The 25,140-nt window shown below is 41.3% G+C and overlaps 1 protein-coding gene, 1 long non-coding RNA gene, 1 other non-coding gene and 1 pseudogene across 3 annotated transcripts; 1 reads left to right on the top strand and 3 right to left on the bottom strand.

Annotated features, from left to right (window-relative positions):
* Positions 1-4,204: 4,204 nt before the first annotated feature.
* TRNAP-CGG (transfer RNA proline (anticodon CGG)) lies at positions 4,205-4,276 on the bottom strand. The gene has a single exon. It is a non-coding gene; the product is annotated as a tRNA-Pro (tRNA).
* Positions 4,277-11,235: 6,959 nt separating this feature from the next.
* LOC112674426 (peptidyl-prolyl cis-trans isomerase A-like) lies at positions 11,236-11,715 on the top strand (annotated as a pseudogene).
* Positions 11,716-17,763: 6,048 nt separating this feature from the next.
* Positions 17,764-18,685, bottom strand: LOC112674425 (putative vomeronasal receptor-like protein 4). Its single transcript, XM_025470892.3, has one exon. The coding sequence runs from the start codon at positions 18,619-18,621 to the stop codon at positions 17,764-17,766; it is 858 nt and encodes a 285-aa protein (XP_025326677.3). The 5' UTR covers positions 18,622-18,685.
* A 600-nt stretch (positions 18,686-19,285) lies between these two features.
* Positions 19,286-21,788, bottom strand: LOC112674415 (uncharacterized). Its single transcript, XR_003145416.2, has 3 exons — positions 21,713-21,788; positions 21,490-21,594; positions 19,286-21,338 (listed from the first exon to the last, which is right to left on the bottom strand). It is a non-coding gene; the product is annotated as an uncharacterized LOC112674415 (long non-coding RNA).
* Between the last annotated feature and the right edge of the window lie 3,352 nt (positions 21,789-25,140).

Genomic DNA, 25,140 nt, shown 5'->3' with positions numbered 1-25,140 from the left:
TAGGTCTCAAATGAGTCTCTCATAGACAACAAATAGATGGGTCTTGCTTTTTTATTCAGTCTGAAACCCTGCGTCTTTTGATGGGATCATTAATCCCATTCATGTTCAGAGTTACTATTGAAGGATATGAATTTAGTGTCATCATAATACCTATTCAGTCCCTGTTTTTGTGGATTATTTCTTTGGACTTCCTCTTTCTTTTACAGAGTCTCCCTTAATATTTTTTGCAGAGCTGGTTTGGTGGTCACATATTCTTTCAGTTTGTGCCTATCTTGGAAGCTCTTTATCTCTCCTTGTATTCTGAATGAGAGCCTTGCTGGATAAAGGATTCTTGGCTGCATGTTCTTCTCATTTAGGACCCTGAATAAATTCAGCCCTTTCTGGCCTGCCAGGTCTCTGTGGAGAGGTCTGCTATTAATCTAATATTTCTCCCCATATAAGTTAGGGATCTCTTGTCTCTCGCTGCTCTAAGGATTTTCTCTTTATCTTTGGAATTTGCAAGTTTCACTATTAAATGTCAAGGTGTTGAGATCCCTGGGTGGCTCAGTGGTTTGGCGCCTGCCTTCAGCCCAGGGCATGATCCTGGAGACCTGGGATCGAGTCCCACGTTGGGCTTCCTGCATGGAGCCTGCTTCTCCCTCTGCCTGTGTCTCTGCCTCTCTCTATATATCTCTCTCATGAAGAAATAAATAAAAATCTTTATAAATAAATGTCAAGGTGTTGAACAGTTTTTATTGATTTGGGGGGGGGGCAGGGATCTCTTTATATCCTAGATCTGAATGCCTGTTTCCCTCCCCAAGTTAGGGAAGTTCTCAGCTATGATTTGTTCAAATACATTTTCTGGTCTTCTGCTCCTTTTGGCGCCCTCTGGAACCCCAATTATACATAGATTTTTCCTTTTGAGGCTGTCATTTATTTTCCTTAACCTTTCCTCATGGTATTTTAATTGTTTTTCTCTTTTTTTCCTCAGCTTCCTTCCTTGCCATCAACTTGTCTTCTATGTCACTCACTCTTTCTTCTGCCTCATTAACCCTCATCATTAGGACCTCCAGTTTGGATTGCATCTCACTTAATTGATTTTTAATTTCGGCCTGATTAGATCTAAATTCTGCAGCCATGAAGTCTCTTGAATCCTTTATGCTTTTTTCCAGAGCCACCAGTAGCTTTATTTTTTTTTTCACCAGTAGCTTTATAATTGTGCTTCTGAATTGGCTTTCTGACATCAAATTGTAATCCAAATTCTGTAATTCTGCGGGAGAGAGTACTATTTCTGATTCTTTCTTTTGTGGTGAGTTCTTTCTAGTCATTTTGCTCAGTGCAGAGTGGCTAAAAAAGAGTTGTACTTGTTAGAAGTGCAAACTCTTCTCTCTGTAGCATTCCAGCTGTTCTCTCTTTAAATCTCAGGCTGAATTCATAGGTTTTCAGGATTATTTGTAAGTTGATGGGGACAGGTGACTTGGGGACCCTACTCTTCCGCCATCTAGACATTTTTTAATGAGACCCTACTCTTCTGCCATCTAGACATTTTTTTAAAGATTTTATTTATTCATAGAGACAGAGAGAGAGAGAGAGGCAGAGACACAGGCAGAAGGAGAAGCAGGCTCCATGCAGGGAGCCCGACGTGGACTCCATCCTGGGTCTCCAGGATCACACCCCGGGCTGCTGGTGGCGCTAAACCGCTGCGCCACCGGGGCTGCCCAGACATTTTTTTAAAGGCAGTTCTAGGTTTACAGAAAAATTGATAGGAAAGTACAGAGTTCCCACATACCCTCTCTTCTCTCCTACAGCTTCTCTTATTATTTACATCTCATAGTCTTGTGCTATATTTGTTACAGCCGAGGGACCAATGTAACCAAAGTCCATAATTTACATTAAGGTTCACTCCTTGTGCTGCACATTCTACGGGTTTTGACAAATGTGTCATGACATGTGCCCATCACTACAGTATCATACAGAATAATTTCACTGGCGTGTGCTCTACCTCTTCATTCCTATATCCCTCCCTACCTGTTTCAGATTGGCTTCTTTCACTTAACAATATGCTTTTAAGGTTCTTTAATGTCTTTTTGTGGCCTGAGTGCTCATTTCTTTTTCTTACTAAATAATATTCCATTGTATGGATGTACCACAGTTTATCCATTTATTAATTTTTTAAATATTTTATTTATTTGAGAGAGAGAGCATGTGTGTGCCCAAACATGGGGAAGGGCATAGTAGAGGGAGAGAGATTCTCAAGCAGACTCTGCACTGAGCACAGGGCCCAACATGGGTTCGATGCCAAGACTCTGAGATGGTAACCTGAGCTAAAACCAAAAGTTGGATGCTTAACCAACTGAACCAATCAGACACCCCATCCATTCACTTACTGAAGGACGTTTTGGTTGCTTCTCAGTTTTTCCAGTTATGAATAAAGCTGCTATAAGCATTCGTGTGCAGGTTTTGTTGTAGTCATAAGTTTCAATTCATTTGGGTATCTACTAGGGAGCATAACTGTTGGTTCCCCTTTATATTTTTACTCCATATTCTGGAAGATATCCTTCACATTTTATTGCAGTTACTCCATTAAGTTTTTCATTTCTACTCTCATAATTTGAATTTTAAGATGCTTTTGTAGTTGAGCTACTGTTTTGTATAGCATTCTTTCTCTCTGTAATAACTTTCCTGAGTTTTCTTCTTTCTGCATAATATTTTCCTCTATTTTTTTCTAGTTCACTTTTATCTCTATCATGTTAGGCACTTATTTTAGATGTCTAGTGATCCTTGGTTGCTGGTTATAGTTATAATTAAGCCCTTACAATAACTGGACACTGAGATTATGAGTCCAGTTTATTGACTGTGGGCATCACAGTAAAGTGATCTACTGTGCCATTTCCTATCAGACAGTATCTTTAAATTATCCTTTTTGGGATAATAAAATGTCTTGAAAGAGGATAATTCAATCTCTGGCTTAGGTGGCATAGAACTGACTTCCTGCATCTTAAGAAAATTCTTGAAGGACAAAGGTTGGAGGAGGTTTGAATTTCAAACTTCATGAATAACAACATCTACTTCAAATTATAAAATTGTTTTACAAATCAATTATACACTCATATTTCATGTATAAAAAGAGACAATATATTCTACACCACTTCTGAAAAAGGACCTGCATCTTCATGTTTATTGGGCTTCCAAAATTGCCCTAAACAAAGGTAAAAAAAAAAGACCACTCTTCCAGAATACTTTCAAAATGAGCCTTCAAAGAAATTGCCGTGATGTGTGTGTGTGTGTGTGTGTGTGTGTGTCAGCATTCAGTGTTGGTCACAAAGCAGCAGTTATTCCAAGGAAATATCTTAAGATAGCTGGCAAGAGCAAAAGAACTGAATTAATACCTTCCTCCTCATCTTTTTTCTTTGTCATCTTTTATATTTATGCTAATTAATTCACCTGAGCGTTTTGCACAGTTCCTAAGTGAGAGCATTTCCTGGAGGAAAAAGTACTGGTGTGCATGGGGTCTAGGGTAGGTGTTGCTCCTTGGGGTTTTCCCTGGAGTGTACACGTCGGCCCTGCTTCTGCAGGCTCTTCTGGGAAGTCTGGACGCATGAAAACGCTATGTAGTTACTTGGAACTAGTAGAAACAAACCTTATTTTATTCCCTGCCCACCTCTACGTCCCTAGCATCAGGCACAGGTGGACACACAGCAGCCACTGAATATTCACTGGCTGACAGAGCACCTGAATGAGCTCCGACCAGGGCAGTGCAGGACCAGAAAGAGGCCGGCGTCTGGCCGCAGTCATAGGCCGTAGAGCCAGCGGTCAGGGTGGTGGGAGCAGCAGAGGTTGAGGGTCGGAGAGCTCCCCACCCCTCCCCACCCCACCAGAGGGCTGTAACAGCGGAAATCGGACTAGGACTGGGCGGCAGCAGGTAAGGTGCCGGAGCATGGCTCTCACTCCGCCCCCTGCGGCAGGTGTGCGCATGCGCGTGCCCGCCAGCCACTCCCCCGCCTCCCTCCCTCCCTGCACCCGAGGAAGGATGCACAGAAGAGCCGGCCTGTGGCTGGTGCAGCATCAGCACCGCAGGTGCGTAGGCGCGCGGGAGATGCGGGCATTCGTGCCCGGCTCCTCCGAGAACACTGCCATTCCACAGCCAGTGTTTTTGGCAAGAATATTTGGGAAAACGCTTTTTTCCCCCCTGATGCTATTAAGTCCAAGTGGTTGAAAAGGAAGCGGGCTCGTCCGGGATTTGAACCCGGGACCTCTCACACCCGAAGCGAGAATCATACCCCTAGACCAACGAGCCACCCACGTGCGAGGCTTGTCCATATTTTGGTATAAGAAGAAATAGAATCAAATTCTGTTTTATTTTGTTTACAAAAAAATTGTTTCCCAATAAGGTATAATTCCCCACCAATCACTTACATAAATGAAACAGTTTGGAAGAGCTGTTTGTGGGCACGGTATATTAAATCTAAACCACCATGATATCACTTGGTTGTAAGACTGGTCACCTGTAGGAAGTTTTAAGATTATCTTTTTTCTTTGATCTACATTACTGAACTACTCTACGTAATTGAACTCACTTTCATTTAGCTTTTAATTAAATTCGGTTAGAAAAGGTGTCCTGGGGCTTTCCTCTACTTACTATTATCCTTTTTGAAAACTGGATATTACTATTACTGGGGAGTTCAGAAGCCATGCGCTCTAACCAGGAGTCTTTGCAGCTAGCAAAGGTTCCTCAGAATGAACACTCTGAATCTCCGCAAATTACGTTGATTCAATTCCATAACATTAATTTTTCAGGGGAGCCAAGAGGTTAGTATTAGGTGAGTTTCTTGACTTACCAAAATCTCTGGTTGAAGGCAAAGTTTTCACAATGGGCCATTAGCTGATATATGTAAACCACATTTTAAACCCACGTAAAGGATCACCTGGGTGGCTCAGTGGTTGAGCGTCTGCCTTTGGCTCAAGTTGTGATCCAGGGGTTGTGGGATAGGGTCCCATATCGGGCTCTCTGTGGAAAACCTGCTTTTCCCTCTACCTATGTCTCTGCCTCTCTCTTTGTGTCTCTCATGAATAAATAAATAAAATCTTTAAAAATAAATGCACATAAACATGTATGCATTGAACTAATACACATTTTTAATTTTATTTTGCTGTACTGAATTTGATACCTTCAAAATTAAAAGCAGTTCACCTCATTACATTCATTCTTTCAATTATTCTATTATTTATAGAATGCCTACTTTTTTTAATTTTTTACCCCAAATGAAATTCTGTTACAAAGATGAATAAAAATAATGATTTTTTTGAATATGTGTGGAGAGAAATCAATCCTTTGTGAAAGAGAGAGTAGACTTAAACCAGCACTCAGTTTACATTTTTACTTGTATTTACTGGGTGGATTAAAGTAATTATGAGGTTAGGAGGCACTCTACTTTTGATCTTAATGTTGGAATAGCAAGATTCTTGTTACCGTCCAACTGCTTGCTTTCTACCTTGCCAGTTTAAAAAATCTTGACTGATTATTCTGAAACATCTGCCTTTGAGTAGTAATAATTTCTAATTGCCCTCAAACTTAAGCCACGGTTCAGACTCAGCATTCCACATCCACGAAAACATGTTCTCTTCAAAAAATAGCATCTTATATTCATTTACAGATGGATCCCCTGACATAGGACTATAATAAGACTTTAAATCAAAGTTTAAATACTTCATTGTGGAAAAGACTTGTTCAACCTGAACCCAAAAACTTTCAAAGATTCAATTACTTGGTAAACGAGAGCCCTTCCTTTCCGGTGAAATCAACTGAATAAATTAGTTTACTAATTTCTGAACTCACTTAGTCTTGGGGTCACATGCTCCACAGAGCGGCCTACATTCTAGACCTCAAACTTCTGTTCTCTCTTTATTTCCATAGTGGAATATACTTTATCCTGTCTCAAGCCAATTTCCCTGAGGATAATAAATAATTTATTTACTTGTATACCAGTGAGAACTCAGACTCCAAACAAAGGTCACTATTTAAACATTGCTAAAAGGAGCATCATTTTACATAGTAGAGGACCCACATGAAATTTATATTCCAGTGATTTTACTGAGATGTCTACTGTTCTTGTCTAAGTCATGTAGATCATATGTAATCAGATACTTAGTTATGTTGGCAAACATGATTATATTCATACTTATACTCACATTCCTTGGTAAACAGAAGGCATATCATGAAGATACAGTTACAAAAGACACATTAGGACAAAGGGCATAAAATATCCTAACAAATGAAAACAAAACTTATTTGCCAAGTTTCTATTTAATAATTACTCGGTGTCAGATTTATATTAGGCCCTGGGTTACCAAAAACAAACAAGAGTTTCAGTCCTTAGAGAGACTTGGCTAGCTGGCTGTCCGGGTAGCTATGTCACTTTTCTAGTTGTTCTCAGCTGAGATTTTTATTCCATTTTCTCTCATATCTCTCACCAAAAAGTCAGCTTCCTAGTACGGCTTTGACTATTCCTTTTGGACTACTGACGGTGGTAAGGTTTGGTTTCAGTTGCCACTTAATAACGTTATCTTTGGAAATATTATTGAATCACTAGGTTTATTATCATCTATAGGTAGGGGAAAAAAGGCAATCATGGCACCAAGTAAATAAGAGTTAGAGGGAATTTTTCTGTCTTCACACTTTTGGAATAAAAAATATGAGCCACAATCTTCTTGGCTATTTAATCAATGTAACTATATTTAAATGACAACTAACATATATTTTGGGGCCTTCTGATGACTTCTTAACTTAGGCTTATGTTACTAAATTTCTCATTCTTCCCATCTGTTATATGAGAACCACTCCCACATGAGTTCTATCTGTAGACTATGACTCACTTACTACGATAAAGTTTACATTAGTTCAGAACTCTAGTTTTGATCCATATTTTAACCTAAAGAATATATATGGAATCTATTCCACTTCCATAATATGCTCTGTGGTATGACAAATGATTTGAGTGACATTCGTATTAATTTTCTATAGTTGACTTTCACGGAGATAATTGCCTGATATTTTTTCTGACAAGTCACCTAAAGATTTGCTGTCTTATAAGTGAGACAGCGTGGAGACTGGACTGTTCCCCTTATCACCAACCACAAAAATCCATCATTTATTGGCTGCCTTCACAAAAAGAAAAAAGCTAAAACTCTACACCCTTGTATAGCTCATTTTGCAGGAATGCAGAGGCAGGATGCTTACTGAAAGAAGGGGTGAGGGGTGGGTCTTCACTGTAAAGAGTGGTAAGGTAGGACCAAACCAGTAAGCCCCAAGAAGAACCACAGTGCTGACTTTTCACCCACATTTACCCCTCATTATAATACTAAAAAGATCATGCCCAAGGGTAGAGATGTAACATGCTAATTAGACATGTCACGTATGAAGAAGCATGACCTTTAAGTGCACAAGAGCCAAGAAATCCCCTCCTCTATAAGATCAGATGCTCTTTTCCCACTGAATCTTAATTAAAGCTCTCCTAGGCCCTCAGAGAGCCAGCCTAACAACTCTTTCCTTTGTGTTGCCTCCCTTAGGTTCTCGCAGAAGCCCTGACAAAACTGCCTGGGCAGCTCAGTTGGTTATGTGTCTGCCTACAGCTCAGGTCATCATCTCAAGGTCCTGGGTTCGAGGCCGCATCTGGCTCCCTGCTTCTCCCTCTCCCTCTGCCTGTGGCTCCCCCTGCTTAAACTCTCTCTTTCTCTGTCAAATAAATAAATAAAATAATTAAAAACAACAACAAACCCTGCCTGGAACCCCTTCTGCCTCTTGTCAATTTCTCTTAGAGAGCCCAGGGCCCAGTTAGGTGACAGGAGTTACCAAGGTGTTTATTTCAATATGTGGTTCCCTAACACTGGATTGTACCCCAGGCACGGGTCGTTATTACTACATCTGGTTTATGACTTTGAAATCTCTATATTCTGCTATAACTAAGACATAAATTCAAATATTTGACACTTCATTGCAAGCACATGTCTCCAAATTCTTTACAGACTGGTGTCCCTACTTGCTTAGTTTCTCACAAGATTCTCCTCTGAAAAAGGCAGTGCTGGCAGATGAATGCTTCATTTGTCTTCTCCTATATGTCCTTAACTTTTAGAAGGTTTGGGCTTTTTAGTGGGATTGAGAGAGAGGAATTTGAAATGGCATCTCCTTTGAAAGATAGCTCATCAACCCAATTAACTTTCTTATAAAGTTTTTTTTTAATCAGTGTTTTTCTGAAAATCTTTGTGCAATTGAAGACAAGACCCAGGAGATGTCTGATATTTCTGTCAACTCTAACTCCTTTATCTTAATCAGTTCTCCAGCCTTGTATCTTGTGAGGATGCCATCTGATTTGATCATCTCACACTTTACTTCTATTTGTCTCGTCTAGTTCTTTCAAAGATCACTAACAGAACAGCAGGGGCTGTTCCCCCCTGGCCTGATGCCGACATGGACTCCTCAGAACCAGAACAGTGCACTGAGTTTCCAAAAGTGACTGATAAAGGTGAAAGGGAACAGTGGAAAAATTCAAGTTTCCCGAATGCATATCTGGAGGAATATCTTTAGGATTTAAATATTTTGCAATATGGGACGCCTGGGTGGCTCAGCAATTGGGTGTCTGCTTTTGGCTCAGGGCATGATCTATCCCATAATGGGCTCCCCATGGGGAACCTGCTTCTCCCTCTGTCTAGGTCTCTACCTCTCTCTCTCTCTGTGTCTCTCATGAATAAATAAATAAAATCTTTAAAGAAATAAATAAATACTTTGCATTAATGAATTAAGTATTCCCATTAACGAGCCTGGTGTCACAAAACTGTGTCCTTTCTCTTAATGACAAATCCCAGCCTCTTTATCCACACTGATTTCAGCTGTTTGAAGTTTCGTGTGCATTTTGCTCTCTGTCACAGTTTCACCTTCATTGTCCCGGGATGGCAAGGAATCAAGGGACAGGGCCAGTGTGTCCCTTAGTGAACCAGTGCTTGGTTTACTAAAGCAGTCGGGTATGCAGAACTCATCGTGCATGTTTCAAGGAAAACAGTAGTTTGTCTGGAAACAAACAAGAGTTCGGTGTTATTTTGCAACCTCCAGAGCTTCCTGGGTGTAATCTGAAACTGGCCCCTCTGAGGAGAGCAGGGAGAGACTGAATGAAGAGACAGAGGCAGCCCTCTCCAGGTTGGTAGATGGTAATTTTAATTAGCAAGATAATTTACATATTAGGCTTGTCTTTGGTGGCCCAAGACAAATAGATTCCTGTACCTGCCTGCCAAATCTTAGAGGTTTATATAAAGGTCCTAACTGGGTTCAGTCCCATATAGCGTCTAGATGGTGTCAACACCATCTCACTATCTCAAGGCTGTGTCCTTGGGGCAGCTTCTGGAAACAGGGAAGGTTAACAGCCATATCCCAAAGACAAGGGAAAGAGGGAGGACCTCTTGTTGCCAGGGTCCTGCTCACAAGTCAGCCAGTGACCACCTCCTCTCAATCATCTGCCCAACATTTGGGAAGAATCCACCTAATTAGAGACATAAAGGTTCGCCCTTGATCTCGTCAGATTCGAGGTCTAGAGTTCTAATTAGTAAATCATGGAATGGTCTTTATTCATTTCTGTAAAATTAGTAAGTGATTCCAGGGCACTGGGCAGTGAACCATGTGTTCTGGTATATTCCTCTTGTTATCCTTTATAAAGGTCATGAGGTTGCTATTCCCAAACCCACTCTTCAGGTTTCTGATATCTAGTGTTTTTACTGGCAGCTTGGCTATATTGTACCACTCAGGTCTTTGTAACAGCCTGTTACAAGTTATAATGCACTGAGGAAAAAGTAACATTAAAAAGAAGGCAGAATTTTGTTATTTTGACAAAAACACATTTACATGATCCATAGTGTCTTCCATCAGCAGCAATAGTCTTCAGGCATTTAAACGCTCAGAAAGAATTTCCACGGCCTAGGTATTTGAGGCCTTATTTTCACGGAGGTAAACCATACATAAAGAAACCCACATATACCTGACACATACAGCTCAGTGAATCTCTGCAAACTATACATATAAAATCACACTCCTGATGAAAGACTGAAACATTACCTGTGGTAAGCCAAGAGTATCTCCCATTTCTCCATCCTACTTACTGTGCCAGAATACTGACTGTCCTGACTGAACAGCACAGATTAGCTTCTCCATCCACTGCCTAATCACTCTTGCTCTTCCTCTCTTCCAGCCAACCTCCCATCTAACTTCTTTCAGTGGGAAAATATACAAGCAGCACTGCTTTCAGATCTCTCATTCTTCCAACACTGCCACCAAAATACATTTTGAGAGTTAGATGACTAGATTTGAAAACAACTAGAGAAAGGGGTACTATCATAAGGGATATAGGCAAAATTCTATGATGACCCCCACGATTCCGTCTTCTCTGGTGTGTAAACCTGTATGATCTTCCCTCCTTGAATATGAGGAGGACCTCTGAATATGGTGGAATTGCACTACAATGGGGAAGGAAAAATCCTTCCTCTACCTTTCAAGTTCTTCCAGCTGTCTTAAGAGTTAAATTGATGTGAGACAGATGAGTAAGAAGAAAAAAAAACACCAAAGTTTAAAAAAAAATTTATTTAAATTCAATTTGCCAACATAAAGTATAACACCCAGTGCTCATCTCATCATGTGCCCTCCAAAGTTTATTATATGTGCCTGGAGGACCAAATCAAGAACTAAAGAAATGACCAAGGCAGGCAGTTTTTATACTTTTTAGACGAAGAAACAATAACTTCTTGAGGAATTGACAGAATAAAGAAAACAGATGTTTGGGAGCTTTACTTAAAGGAATTCTATGTGGAATTTGGATTGAGATTAGTAAAAACATAACAGGGTTGTTTATATAGACTTCTCGCTCTTAAATTTTCCATCTCTTGTGATAAGAATTTCCTTTTACTTCTTAGTAGAGGGTATCTTTCATACGATTCATTCCTTGCTTTCAGGGAGACAGTAGAGGGTCTGCGGTCCGTGCACTAGCTGTTCCCCTAATAGCTTCAATTCAAAATAATCAGCATGTGATTGTGGTACATTTTGGGACAACCTGCCCTTGGCCCCTACACTGCCCTGATTAGATTACATTATATAACAAAGTAGAGGGGATTTTTCGGATATAATTAAGGTTCCTAATCAATGGGCCTTGAGTTATTAATAAAAAAGAGAAAGATTAGGTCTTACAGATACTGCTGCCTCGGAGCCACCTGTGTGGCCCAGCCATGGTCAACCCCACTGTGTTCTTCAACATTACCCTGGCCAGAAAGCCCTTGGGCCAAGTCTCTTTCAAGCTGTTTGCAGACAAAATTCCAAAGACAGCAGAGAACTTTTGCACTCTGAGCACTGGGGAGAAAGGATTTGGTTATAAATATTCCTGCTTTCAAAGGATTATTTTGCCACAGTGGTGAATTCATACACCACAATGGCACTGGCAGCAACTCCATCTGTGGGGAGAAGTTTAATGATGAGAATTTCATCCTGAAACCTATGGTCCTGGTATCTCGTCCATCAGAGATGCTGGACCCAACATGAAAGGTTGCCAGTTTTTCATCTGCATTGCCAAGACTGAATGTGATGGCAAGTGTGTGGTTTTTGGCAACGTGAGAGAGGGAAGGAACATTGTGAAAGCCGTGGAACACTTTGGGTCCAGGAATAGCAAGACCAACAAGAAGATCACTGTTGCTGACTGTGGACAAACCTAATAAATTTGACTTGTGTTTTATCTTAACCACCAGACTATTCCTTCTGTACTCAAGAGAGCACCCCTTCATCTCCATCTGCTTGAAATATACTATAACCATTGCACTCTCATTGCATTTTTATGGTCTCCATATTTTCCTTTCCCCTCCAAGTCTAGCTGGGTTGCATGCAGAGTTAGGTTTATGATTATGAAATAAAACCTAAACAATAACAATGACAAAGAGGGTGACAGATAATCCTGGATGCGTCTGATAATCAGGTGAGCACTTTGGACAAGGGACATATTCAGAGTAAGTGGGGCTCTCCTGCTGACTTTGGAGAAAATAAACAGCTATGATGTGAATGGCTTATGAAGAAGGTCCTGTGGCAGAGGTGTCCTCTAGGAACCTGGGGTCTGGGTTCTAAAACAACAAGGCTGAGGTTTGCCAACAATCAAGTGGGCCAGGAAGAGCTTCAGATGAAATTGCAGCCTTAGCTGATGTTGTGAATTTAGTCTACTGAGACACGCAGCAGAAAATACAGTTAAGCCGCATTCCTGACCCGTTGAAACTATGAGATAATAAATTTATGTTATCTTAAGTCATTAAATGTGTGGTAGTTTCTTATGTAGCAATAGAACACTAATATACCAGACTACGTGGATGTGGTATTTTCTTGACTGAAAGTTATTCAAGTAGATATTTTTTTCCCTTTAGGAGAAAGAATCATCATTATGCACTGTGATGCTCTTAATATCTCCAGTATCAACAAAAAGTGGGGAAATGAAGAGTGGTTTATTATGGTGGTTCAATCAGTTTAACCAGTTGTCAAATATTAGTTTTTAAGTGTCGTGGACACTTAAATGTTTGTTCTTGGCAATCTGACCAAAGTGGCCCACAGCTCTCAATTAAAAATTTCTATCACTTGGTTAAGCATACAACTCTTGATCTCACCTCAGGTCTTGGTCTCAGGTTGTGAGTTCAAGCCCTGGGTTGGGCATTATGCTGGGTATGGAGGAGGAGGAGGAGGAGAGGGGGAAGAAGAAGGAAGAGGGGAAGGGGAAGGTGGAAGAGGAGGAGGGGAAAGAGGGGGAGGAGGGGGAGAAGGAGAGAATTTCTTACTTTCCAAATCCTTCTTGCAATTTCACATCCAGTGCTACTTTCCTCTCTTCTCTTAATGCATGTATATTACTTGCATTTCCTTACAGTTGATACAATGAGCATTATGGGCAAGAATCATTTTCCCCACTTACTTGCTACACCTTGTTTCATAATTTGACATTCATTTATTTACACATTTGTTTAATAATTAGGAAATTTAGTTGCTTAAGAAAATAAGATGGGATAAAAGTAAGTAAAGAAGATCCCAGTAAGATCCTACCTGTGTTCTTTTCAAATATCTAAGAGTCTCATTAGTTATCACTGGAAAACAAGGTTTTCTTTTTTTTCATTTATTATCTCAGGAAAGCCGGACATTTAGAACTTTTCACTTCTGAAGTTTACCCATTTCTATGCTGTCATTAACCATGCCATTATCACCCCCTATTCTTGACAATTCGTTAACTACATTTATAAGCCTTCATTAAATTTAGTATGACATGTTACTATTAGACAGGTGCAAACATGAAGGGCAGCCTTTCCATTAGGGACAGATGCTATAGATGATCTAAGTAAGGAGATATTGACTAAGGCACTTTGAAACCTGTCTGAAGAGATGAAAATCCTGGAATAGATTTTAGACCAGGACAGATTTTAGAGCAAAGTCACATGTATTTCAGAAAATACTTCATCTGTATTTCAGAAGCTGTCCCAGGATATTTTGTAGTCCAAGCAAGAGATGTGTATATGGAAATGGATCTTAATGATGTAGGATCAAGCTAAAAAGAGTGTAAGGAGAGATAAGGCCAGATGTATTGTGATGGACCCACTCAGCTGAGATTATGAATTCAATTTCTCTGTTAAGTGCAGGAATGGCTCAAACAGTTTCAGAGGTTGGATGACCCAAACGTGGGTTCCTACACTAAATGTAGTTCCTATACTAAATGAGGTTGAAATGTCAAGAAATCCTCAGTATGCTATAGAGGCAGTTATGAAATCTTGGAGATTGTGGGAATTCTAAAGTATTTACTATGTAGGATCAGCCCATGCCAACCAGAAGTGTTCTACAACACAAGCCTTTCACTATAGCTTTGACAAATAAATTCATGAGTATAGCCCAGCATCCTAACACAGCTCTGTTGGAGTTCTTGCCTACAAATAAAAAATTGCATCAGGAGTTACTACTGTTGAACTGGAAGGCCTCAGTACAGTGGGAATAACTTGAATGACAGGTGCCAAGTGATGACACTTAATCACCAACTAAGCGGGGCAGGATTGCCTTAATGAACACTTATCAAACAGTCTGACTCACAGAGATCTTCAGCATTGGCTAGTTGGTTATGGTTTTGTTTAACTGCTGTATATAAGAATCTACTAAAGTCTCACTTGGTCTGGAAAAGGAGAAACATTCCAGGCCGTGTGAATATACACCCGACTTGAATCACTCAAGCACCATGGATAATTGTGGATCCTTAAACATCCCCAGACACGACCTGGTTCTGTGACCCAGAGAACCTTGAATGATGGGAAAGATAGATCCCCATGGAGAAACTCTACTACATTGCCAAGAACATAACAGTGATAATCTTCCCGCAGCCATCCCCGGAGGGACCCGCAGTCACTTATTATGGAGACTGTGTAGTGGACAAAGGGACATAATCAGTCTTCTCAGAGACTCACGGTCATTGGCTCTGAGCTGACAATAATTCCTGGAGACCCAAAGTCGCACTATGCATCACCAGTCAGACTAGGAACTTATTAGGTTAAGTTAGATGATCAATAAAGTTTTATCTCAGGTCCATGGTTTCTTCCAAGAAATCCACTATCATTTAAGAATTGTAGATAACTTGTCGTTTAACTCTGGCTGCTTTTAAGATATTTTGCTTTCATTTTTACAGACTGGTCTGGATATAAACATTTTTGAGTCTATGCTGCTTAGAATTCTCTGAGCTTTTGAAGCTACTAGTTTGAATTTCACCAAATCTGAGACATTTTCAGTTATCATTACTTCAAAACTTCTGTAAGATTTCACAGGCAAAACTGATACAGAGTTCACCTTCCTACTCTATTTTACTCATAACAGAACTATAAATGAGAGGCAAGAGGTAGTTGGTGGGGGTTACCAGCCATGTCAGGGTGTTCTAAAATTCAATATTCTCGGTTTCTCCTTCCTCCCTCCCTCCCGCTCTCCTATATGGGTAACAATTTAGTCATGTGCTTCTCATTTTAAGTTACTTTCTGCTTAAGATTCTAGATTCAATTTAAATTTCTCAACTCCATCCTAACTTTTCCAAGGGAAGCACAGAAGAACACTTACTTTGAGAATCCAAATTCCAGGCTCTCTGTAATCACTAATTTTGTGTGTCAACTTAACTGATCTAAGGGATGCCCACATAGCTGGAAAAACTGACTTTGTCTCTGAGGGTGTTTCTGGAAGAGAATAGCCTTTGCTCAATAGACTGAGTAGGGATGCCCTGTCACCAATCTGCTAGGGGCCCTCCTGGAACAAAAAGGCAAAGGAAGGCTGAATTTCTTCTCTCTTCTTGAGCTGGCAAGTGAATCCGCTCCAGCTCTCCATCCTGGCAGCTCCTGGTTCTCAGGCCCTCAGACTTGGGTATGTAAATAAGGAACCCCTTGGTTGTCAGGCCTTTGGACTCGTACCGGACACTACCACTGGCTTTCCTGGTTCTCTAGCTTGCAGACAGCAGACTGTGGGACTTCCCTGCCTCCAGAATGGAGTGAGCTAAGTCCAATCATTTCTCTCTCTCTCTCTCTCTCTCTCTTCAGAGAGACAGATACAGATACATAGATATAGATATTTCCTGTTGATTCTCTTTCTCTGGAGGACCCTGACTAACACACTATCCTAACCATTTTTGTTACCAACCACACATCTCCGTATCCATCTGGATACTTTCTATTTTAATGCTCATTAAGTCTCTTCTTTATAATTAATTTTAAAATGCTATTCTTAACTTCATTTCCAAGCTCTTACATCCCTTCCTTTGGGGTCCATTACCCATGACCAGTTCAGGGAGTGCTTATTTTGTCTTGTTCTCCATGATAGAAAAAGATGTCATAGAGAAGTTACAAAACTAAGATAAATAGCATAATCTTGGCCTTCCAACACCCACAGTTATATAAAGGAGTTAAGCTCCTAAACATATTACAATATAGCATAATAACACAGATAAGTTATTTAAAACTGTGTTGACATGGTCCAACAAAACCAAAGGGAAGTTTAGTAGGGAAGTAAGAGACTCAAATGTATACAAGGGTGACAAAACAAGTATGATACAGGCATTCATAAAAATGGGATGGAAAATGCCTATATGAATTCTAAGATTTGCATCATAAAATATGTGAAATCAGTAAAACAGCATCAGGTAATTTTCAAAATAGCTTGAGGACATATCTTATTGCCAGAATGATGACTTCTACTCAAATACCTATTTGGCTTCCAATTTAAGAAAAATATAAACCAAATTTATTATTTAAATTAGTGTAGAGGGCAGCCCTGGTGGCTCAGCGGTTTAGCGTCGCCTTCGGCCCAGGGCGAGATCCTGGAGACCTAGGATGGAGTCCTATATCGGGCTCCCTGCGTGGAGCCTGCTGCTTTTCCCTCTGCCTGTATCTCTGTCTCTCCTTCAATCTCTGTGTCTCTGAATGAATAAATAAATAAATAAATAAATAAATAAATAAATAAATAAATAAATTAGTGTAGAAACCAAATTATTTTGTAGCTCTTTGATGGCACACCAATGTGAGACTGATATTATTGTGGCAGTGTCAGAGCACTAACAAATGGGTTTTGAAACAAGCCACGCACTATTTTCAAACTAATTTTTTTTTTAATTTTTTATGGTCACACACAAAGAGAGAGAGAAGCAGGCTCCATGCACCCGGAGCCCGACGTGGGATTCGACCAGGGACCCCCTTCATAACTTGTTCTTTATTCATCTTTATAAAGATGTATTCAAAGATTTAAAGACTCAGAAGATAGGGGGTCCCTGGGTGGCTCAGCGGTTGGCGCCTGCTTTTGGTCCAGGGCTGCGCGATCCAGGGGGCCCGCGATGGAGTCCCGCGTCGGGCTCCCGGCATGGGGCCTGCTTCTCCCTCTGCCTCTCTCTCTCTCTCTCTCTCTCTCTCTATCATGAATGAATAAAATCTTTTTTAAAAAAGACTCAGAAAATAGAGAGAGATATAAAAGGAAATTCTACTGATTTGTGTCACATACCTAGGTTCTCTGAAACCAGGTCAAACTGTTTTAAGGTTCCTTTGCACTCTTGCAAAAGAGAGGGATCGGATGGAGTTGAAATATTACATTCCATTTTTGAATACCATTGCTCTTGAGTTACTATCTTTTATTAATTACAGATACATCTTGCTCATCATTCCATAGCAATACATTTTGAACTCACCCATTCTTTCATAAGCTCAATAGCATCCTCTTGTATGGCAGAACCCTCTAGAATATTTTCACAAAGCCAGCAAAAAATAGTCTATTTGCTGGATACTAGTTCATGATTTTTCAAAATCGCCACGATGTGTAGTAATTTTTATACTGCAATTCTCATATGAGCAATCCTCCTAGAAGTGACACAAGTCAAAGAGAAAATACAGTAGCGTTTTGAAAGAATTTGCCAAATTTTTCTCCTTCCTATAGGAACCTTGGTAGTAATAGAGGCATCTTATAAGCAGGAAAGCTGGAATTGGCTTCTTCCCGAGGGTGGCAGGATGGACAGGAGAAGAAGGCAAAGTCCCCAGAGGGCACCCAGAAGTTATTATGATCTCCTTCCTCTGTCAGCTCAGGGCTACTGGTCAACAGCTTTGCTGTATAACATCATAATTTAATTTGTTGAGGCTACTCTTCATTGTTGTTGTTGTTGTTTTTTGTTTTACACGCAGCCATTACATGTCTTATTTCAAACTTGCTACCCAAGGGATCAATGAAACAGTCATTTTCCTCAAGTCTTAATGAATGTGCCAACATTTAGCCAGATGTCCATCTCTGTGAGTCAGCACAAATGGGCTGAGAAATGAATAACTAAGGCTTATGATTTCTAAAACGCTTAGCTTTATGAAATTATTCTCAAGGAAAGAATTTAAATATAAAGAAATAATAGAATCTGTCCAAGAAAAGAAAAGAAAACAAAGCATCAGAAGGAGAACACTGTGAACGGCTCTTACCTCAGGGGGGTTCTGGTAGAGAACCTTGGATCTCCGCAGGTAGTGGGCATGCTTGTGGTGCTTGTGGAGAACATGTACCATGTAGACAGTGGCCCAGCCCATGAGACTCAGAAACAGGAAATCTCGCAGGGCCATGAGAATGAGAAAAATCCACTTCATTGTCTGGCTTGCTGGTAGGAAACAAGAGCCATCACTTGCACCAGTTCGTGATCTGTTTAGGCTGTTGATGTTTCTGATGTAATAGAGTAAGTTCACGCTGACCAAGGAACTGAGTATCCAAAAGAAGAGGAAAAAGGGAAGGATACGCCATGTGGATGCTGGCTTGAAAATGGTGCACGGGGGGGCTCTGGGGCTGATGGTGGCTGCCTGGACCACAGTGAGGAAGCTGCTGATGGAGATCCAGAGGCCTCGATCATCTGGGAAAGGTATCAACCCAAAAGTTTGTATTGTTTTTAGCATGAGCTTGGAAAAAAGAATTAGGATATTTGTAAAAGCCAAGTGGATGAGAATTACATGTATAGATTTCTTTTTAGTGTCTCCAAAGAAAATGCACACGTAATTCACAGAGACAAAGATGTTCCCCACAATGCCAGATCCAGTGAGTAAGAGAAACATTGGTCCCTTGATATTGTTTGAAACCATTTCTTACTTCATGGGCAGAAAAATTTGAATCCAGCAAGCACCTTTTGAAGAAAGCAACTGTATGATGTATCTTCAAAGAATGATTCGTACCAAAGGGTTTTTCTAATGTATAAAGGACAGTTAGGATATATGTAATGGAGCATATTTTTGTACAAATAACTCTTTTCCTTTCCCTGGAAGCACTCTTTGTAGACAATTCTATGTGGCTTCAAATGTAATATTGGTAATAAGAATACAAAAATCTAAATTTGCAACCTAGATTTTTTTTCTGGCTCCATGCCAGCAAAGACAATCTATGTGCTCAATAGCTTGTATATCCCAGCTACTTTCAATCTTGGCATGTGCCAAATTGAACTAAAAGAGACCCCACCCGATGTCACCCTGTGTTTTTCTACTTCTTCATTTTGATATTACCATGAGCCAACTCCAGAAGATCTCTACCTCCCCACATTCCACAACACAGACTTAAATACTCTTCTTGCCCCACATATTTCACAGTTCATGAATTTAGCCTGTCTCATTGTTCATACTGCCCCTTCTTATGTTTACATCCATCACATACGGCATTTTTTTTAAGATTTTATTTATTTATTCATGAGAAACACAGAGACACAGGCGGAGGGAGAAGCAGGCTCCACGCAGAGGGCCCGATGTGGGACTGGATCCTGTGACTATATGATCACGCCCTGGGCCGAAGGCAGACTCCCAACCGCTGAGCCACCCAGGGATCCCCACATACGGCATTTTGATTAGTATATCAATCTCCTGGTTTGTCTCTTAGATTCTGGTCTTTATATCTCTGACACATACACTTAATATTTCCTGACTTCTCTTTTAATGCCCAAAATGATTTTGTGAGTTCATCGCTTATAAGATTTCAATGGGTTTTCCTAATTGTCAACATCAAATCAAACTGCATAACCTTTTGAGACAGGACTCCAACTCTTAAAGCCTCATCGGCCAAAGACCTCTAGAAACAGTTTGTGGGCTGCACAAGCTCAGACCAGACTTGATGCAGCCTGGGCAAGAGTCCGGAGCAACCTTGGAATGCTGCCCTGCAAGGGTCTTTATAGGAGGTCTGAGTCCCACGGAGGAATCTGAGGAGATCCTAAGGGAAGCCTGGATGTGTTCAGGATGTGTTACTATTTCCCGGGGTGGGAGTTGGGGTGGGGGGTGCTGGTGGTTAAAAAAGAAAGCCAGTTAACAAGGAATTGGGGGTTGTCAGGAGAAGAGTGCGGTTTATGACTTAGAGATCCCTAATAATGGTAAAGTGCAGCAAAGTGGGGTGGGGTATGTTTGGTAAGAAAAGAGAAATCACTCAAACAAAGGTTTGTAACGGCCTTTCACAGTTTCTGAATAATCCTGGGATAAACAAGCTTTCCAGGTAGTTTAGCAATTAGCTTTTACCAACTTCTGTTTTCCCAACCTGGGCAACAACAGAACTGACTGAATTGTCACCAGTCCAAACCGATTGTCAACCTTTCAGGCCCGGGTAAAACTTGGCTCTTTCATCAATAGCTTCTCCAATCTAATTTTTCACCTAGAAATTGATATAAAACTGCTGACAATTCCCCCCAAACAAAATAGACCAAGATGTTTGATTTAACTCCCAGGGGTTCCATAGATTCTATATACTTTGGAAGCCTTTCCACAGCCTTCACCCCGTTCCATATCCTACCAGGGTTGTAAAAATTTAATTACCTATATTCAGTACTTTCCTATACAAAATGTTTTACCATTTTTCCAGCCTTCTTTCTATCTTCCCCAAATCTCAAAGCTCTGAATCAGGATGGGGACTGCTTTCCGTGTCAGCTGGTAAACCACTCGTCTTTCTTTGTGACTGAAATATAGGAACAATGTCAGAGGAGGGAGGGATGGGACTGTCCCAGATTACTTTTTTGGAAATGTTAAAATAAACTATCTTTTTAAATTTTTTATTTATTTACTTGAGAGAAAGAGAGAGAGAGAGAGAGAGAGAGAGAGAACAAGCAGGGGGAGAAGTAGGGCCAGAGGGAGAAGCAGGCTCCTCGCTGAGCAGGGAAGCAGATGTGGGGCTGCATCCCAGGACCCTGAGATCATGATCTGAGCCGAAGGCAGACACTTGACCAACTGAGCCATCCAGGTGCCCCTTTAAAGTAAGCTATTTTAAGAGACATGCTTTACATTCAGGTAGTCCTGAATGCAAGCCCACAAGCCCATTCTGGATCTAACACTCACTGCCTTAGCCAAGTAAGTGCATCCCTCTCAGCTCCTTTTCTCAACTAAAAAGTGAGAGGAGTGCTTTCTGCTACGTGAGACGACAGTAGAGGTAAAGCGGACTGCCTCAGGTTATTCACAACCTGGCTGTAAAAGTAAGACTCGGCCAACAGCCCCTGTCATTTTCATCCTAATGCTGCTAAGAGGTGCCTCCGTCAAGCTGGCGTGTAGTGGCCGAAGCTGACTTACACATACGGTGCCATTATTAGTGTTAGGATGGGGAGGCTAAGGACAGGTGAGGGAAGAAGACCTTCAAATTCCACACAAACACTTGGAGAATTTTCAAGACACCTGGGAAGACCAAGCTGGCTCATATGCAAAACCCAGGAATGCCCCCAGTGAGAGCCACAAACTCCATCCCTGCTAGTGTTGCTGACAGAGCAGGATGCAGGGGGCAGCGAGGCAGAGGGAAACACAGCTGCTCCTGGAGACTGCAGGCACTCTGATGCTTCGCGGATTTCCTGAGAAAAGAAAGCGGTACCTTGTCTACAGCGCGCCCCAGAGCTCTCTCGTGGTACCGATCCTGAACCCAGGGACACCTGCTCAAACGTGTCTGGAGGCACATTTGCTGAAACCGGTCCCCGTCATCTTTCTGGCCCCGGGGAAATGTACCTTTGCAGGATCAGGAGTCCAGGTGCTCAGGCTCACAGACCCTCTCAGGAACTGCCTCACTTAGTCAAAGACAGGAGCAAGGTCCCTGCATCTGAGGGACGGTTTCTGTGGCACAGGGAGTAATAAAAGACTTGGTCAGCTGTGCTCCCCTGGCAGCTGCTGTGCAGCCGTGCTCTTTGTTGGTCCTTCGGGCAGGTGAACCCTCCACCGAGACATCCTTTACCTTCTGGATTTGAAGAGCTCTTGGCTAACCTCAACTGGAACCAAGACTTGGCTTTTCAAGGTTGTCAGCCTGTCGGGGAAGAGAACACTTTGGTCAGAATCTCAGTCCCTGAAGTACAGCTTTCCCTGTCCCTCCAAATTACAATGAGTGTTTGGCTCAGAAATGTTCTTGGTCTTAATTAATTTTAATTATAGGAATAGGAAGGATGTGTGGTGAGAAAATGAACAAGTAGTTAGTTAGGTTCTGTATCCAGCATTTCACATTATTCTGGCCCCTCCTCCTCTTCCCTGAGTTCCAGACCTTGAATCAGAATGGGGACCTGCTCCCAGACACATCTGAGTGTTTTCCTTTTTCTCTGTAGGTTTTCTTTATGCTCAGGGTTATTGCAAAGATGGCTGGAGATTCTGGTTTGTGAGCTCATCATAACCATGGATATGGAGAGTACAAGTATCACCATGCACTCAGGGTTTTAGTGGGGAAATGATTTTCCTCCTTCCCCTCTGAGTTTCAAGCTGGGACCTCTGTAATAAAAGATAGACCCACAAGAGAAAAACAAGCAGGCATTTACTATCACATATATCTCATACACACATGAAGATATCCAGAGAAAAACAAGCAAGTCTCTGAGGTGGCTGGAATTTGGTCTAAATGCCATTGTAATAGAGAAAGGGTATTGGGGGCGTAGGTCTTTTTGGAGAAAGTAAATGATTTTTAAGAAAGATAAATGTGCCCTTACATGCATACTTGGGAGGTCTGATAATTTGTGGCAAAGTTTGCCTGTGTATGGTGTCCACTTCTAAGCTTCTCTCCTGTGATAGGAACCAAATTTCTCTGGTTAATGAAACTCCCAGGGAGGTAACTTATGACAGCTGAGAATCTGTCTTTAGCAGATTAGGAGAGTTTTAAGGACACCTCTCCTTGCTCTCCTATTTTCCAAGTGCCTATGGCTCTACCTAATCAATATACAAACCAACATAGTTTGGAGTAGCAGGGGGTTGGAGATCTTTTCTTCAAGTGATTGTTCGTTTTTGTTTTCTTACAAGATTCTGTTGGGACACCTGGGTGGCCCAGTCCATTAAGTGTTTGCCTTCAGCTCAGGTCATGATCCTGGGGTCCTGGAATGGAGTGCTGGGTCGAGCTCTCCACTCATTCCGGGGTCTGCTTCTCCCTGTCCCCCTGCTCATGCTCACTCTCACTCTCTCTCACTCTCTCACTCTTTCTCTCAAATAAATAGATGACATATTTTCTGTTTATTTGAGAGAGAGAGAGCAGGAACAGCAGGCTCCCCACTGGGCAGGGAGCCCAGGACAGCCACCTAACAGACTGAGCCCCCCGGGTGCCCTGCAAGTTATTATTTTTAAATTTCTTGTCTATTAAAAAGAAATGGAACTAGAAATCTGGAAGGATGCCCCTTTTGTTCCTAATCCCTCGTGGCCTACAAAGCTTCATGAACAGGAACTTCTATCATCTAGATAACTTTCTCCCCCAAGAATGAACTTTCCCATCACTGATGCAAAGGAATAGAAACAAAATTGAGCAAAAGGTTGAGATGAGAGGTGAGGTTAGAATTATTTTTCAAGAAATGAAAGCATCAAAGAGTCTGAAAAGGCCAGATTTCCCCTCATTTTCTGTGGGGCTGTATTTTCATTATGGTCAAACATTCTTTATTTGGCCAACAATTAATCAGGCTCCTCAACCTTCTCCTAGAAGCTTATGTGTGCTCTCTTGCAAAATCTAGTTGTAGCAAGAACCCTGTATCTACTCCCTTATCTATTTGGGGGCTTCATACCTGTCACCTCCCAGGTGATACCCAAGCACCCTGGCCTGTCTGCAGCAAGAATCCTGAGAGGTCGATAAAGCCACAAGCCCTTACCCTTGATGTGTTCTCTTAGTAATTTTTAATCCTCTACTGAGCCCCCTCGTGCCTCTTGGCTCTGAGTTCTCCTTGCCCGTGCTGTATTCTGAATTGAGGTCAGTGTCTCCTTGCGTCATTGTAAAATCCCAGGGCAGGGTTTCCCTATACCATCCACAGTGGTCCTGAATAAAGTCTGCCTCACCACCTTGAACAAGCATCAGTGAATATTTTCTTCTCTAACATTAGCTACAGGTGTACTGGGAACTTGCTAAAAATACTTAAGGAACACTTCAGAAGAATCTCTTTGAGTTAAGTACTGTTTTCAATCCCCAATTTTGAACAAGGACATGCAGGCACAGACAGATTGCCTGAGGTGCCAATGAGACATCTAAAGGCAAAAGGACGGGATCCCTGGGTGGCGCAGCGGTTTAGCGCCTGCCTTTGGCCCAGGGCGCGATCCTGGAGACCCAGGATCAAATCCCACATCGGGCTCCCGGTGCATGGAGCCTGCTTCTCCCTCTGCCCCCCACCCTCTCTCTCTCTCTTTCTCTCTCTGTGTGTGTGACTATCATAAATAAATAAAAATTTAAAAAAAAAAGGCAAAAGGAAAAGACAATTATCTTCCCTGGTGCAAAAGACATACTTTCCACCCTCCCTTTCCTTAGAGTGTTTTCTATAAAAAGTACAACAACAAAATAACTTGTAAATTTTTCCTTGGCCCCTTTGAGATGTGTGTAAGTTTTTTAAAAACCTAAATAAAGCTCTTGCCAGTTGTCACCTTTTGCAACATCACCCTGAAAAGAGTGCTCTTTTCTCCCAGTTTCTATGGGAGATTAAAAGCCCAACTCCAGGAGGACCTGATTCCAAAAGGCAAAACTCTATTCTGTCATGAAGATGAAGAAATTTATCTTTTAAATACAACCAATTCATTTACACAGTGACCCCCAGATCAGATGAATTTTGGAGGTTCTATGTGTGACAAATACATAGTACTGTGAAGACTTCTTATTGAGAGCAAACTATCATTTATCATGAGAACATGTATGTAATGGATTCCATCTGCTTGGCTGTATAAAAAAATGAGCTTTTTTTCTGTTCTTGCAATCTCTTTAGTGGATTGGCTGTGATGCTCATCACATTATGTTTTAATGCCTTTTCAATAATAAAATTGTTTTCCTTCTCTTTTGCTTTTATAGAGAGTCTTGTGGGTTGGCAGGACATTTTGTTTCTAATTATCATTTTCCAACACACATAGAGGAGGAAGACTTGAATCAAGGGTTGAACCCAGAGAATCTGACACAATCTCACTGCCAACCATCACTCCCTTCCCATTTGACATATGTCCTTCTGGTCATTCTCTCTTTCAGTGTGTTCTTCCTCAGCACCACTGCCAAGTCCTCTAGCCTCTGCCCACATCTTTCCCTCTGCATCTAGATGTGTGTCCCTCAACTTCTCCTTTCTACCATTAGTGGCAGCTCTGGAGTTTCATGTGGATTCCACTGATTCCCACGGTAGGGAAAGGGAAGTATTTCCTTCAACCCTTCAAATTCTTCCAGATGGTTTATGAATTAAA

This window comes from Canis lupus, chromosome 35 (genome assembly GCF_003254725.2).
Source record: "Canis lupus dingo isolate Sandy chromosome 35, ASM325472v2, whole genome shotgun sequence".
Taxonomy (NCBI): Eukaryota; Metazoa; Chordata; class Mammalia; order Carnivora; family Canidae; genus Canis; species Canis lupus.
The sequence above is the reverse complement of the archived record's forward strand: the minus strand, read 5'-3'. Positions and strand labels throughout refer to the sequence as shown.

Excerpts from the sequence above, each read along its gene's own strand:
- LOC112674425 (XM_025470892.3), bottom strand. The coding sequence starts at position 18,621 with ATGGTTTCAAACAATATCAAGGGACCAATGTTTCTCTTACTCACTGGA.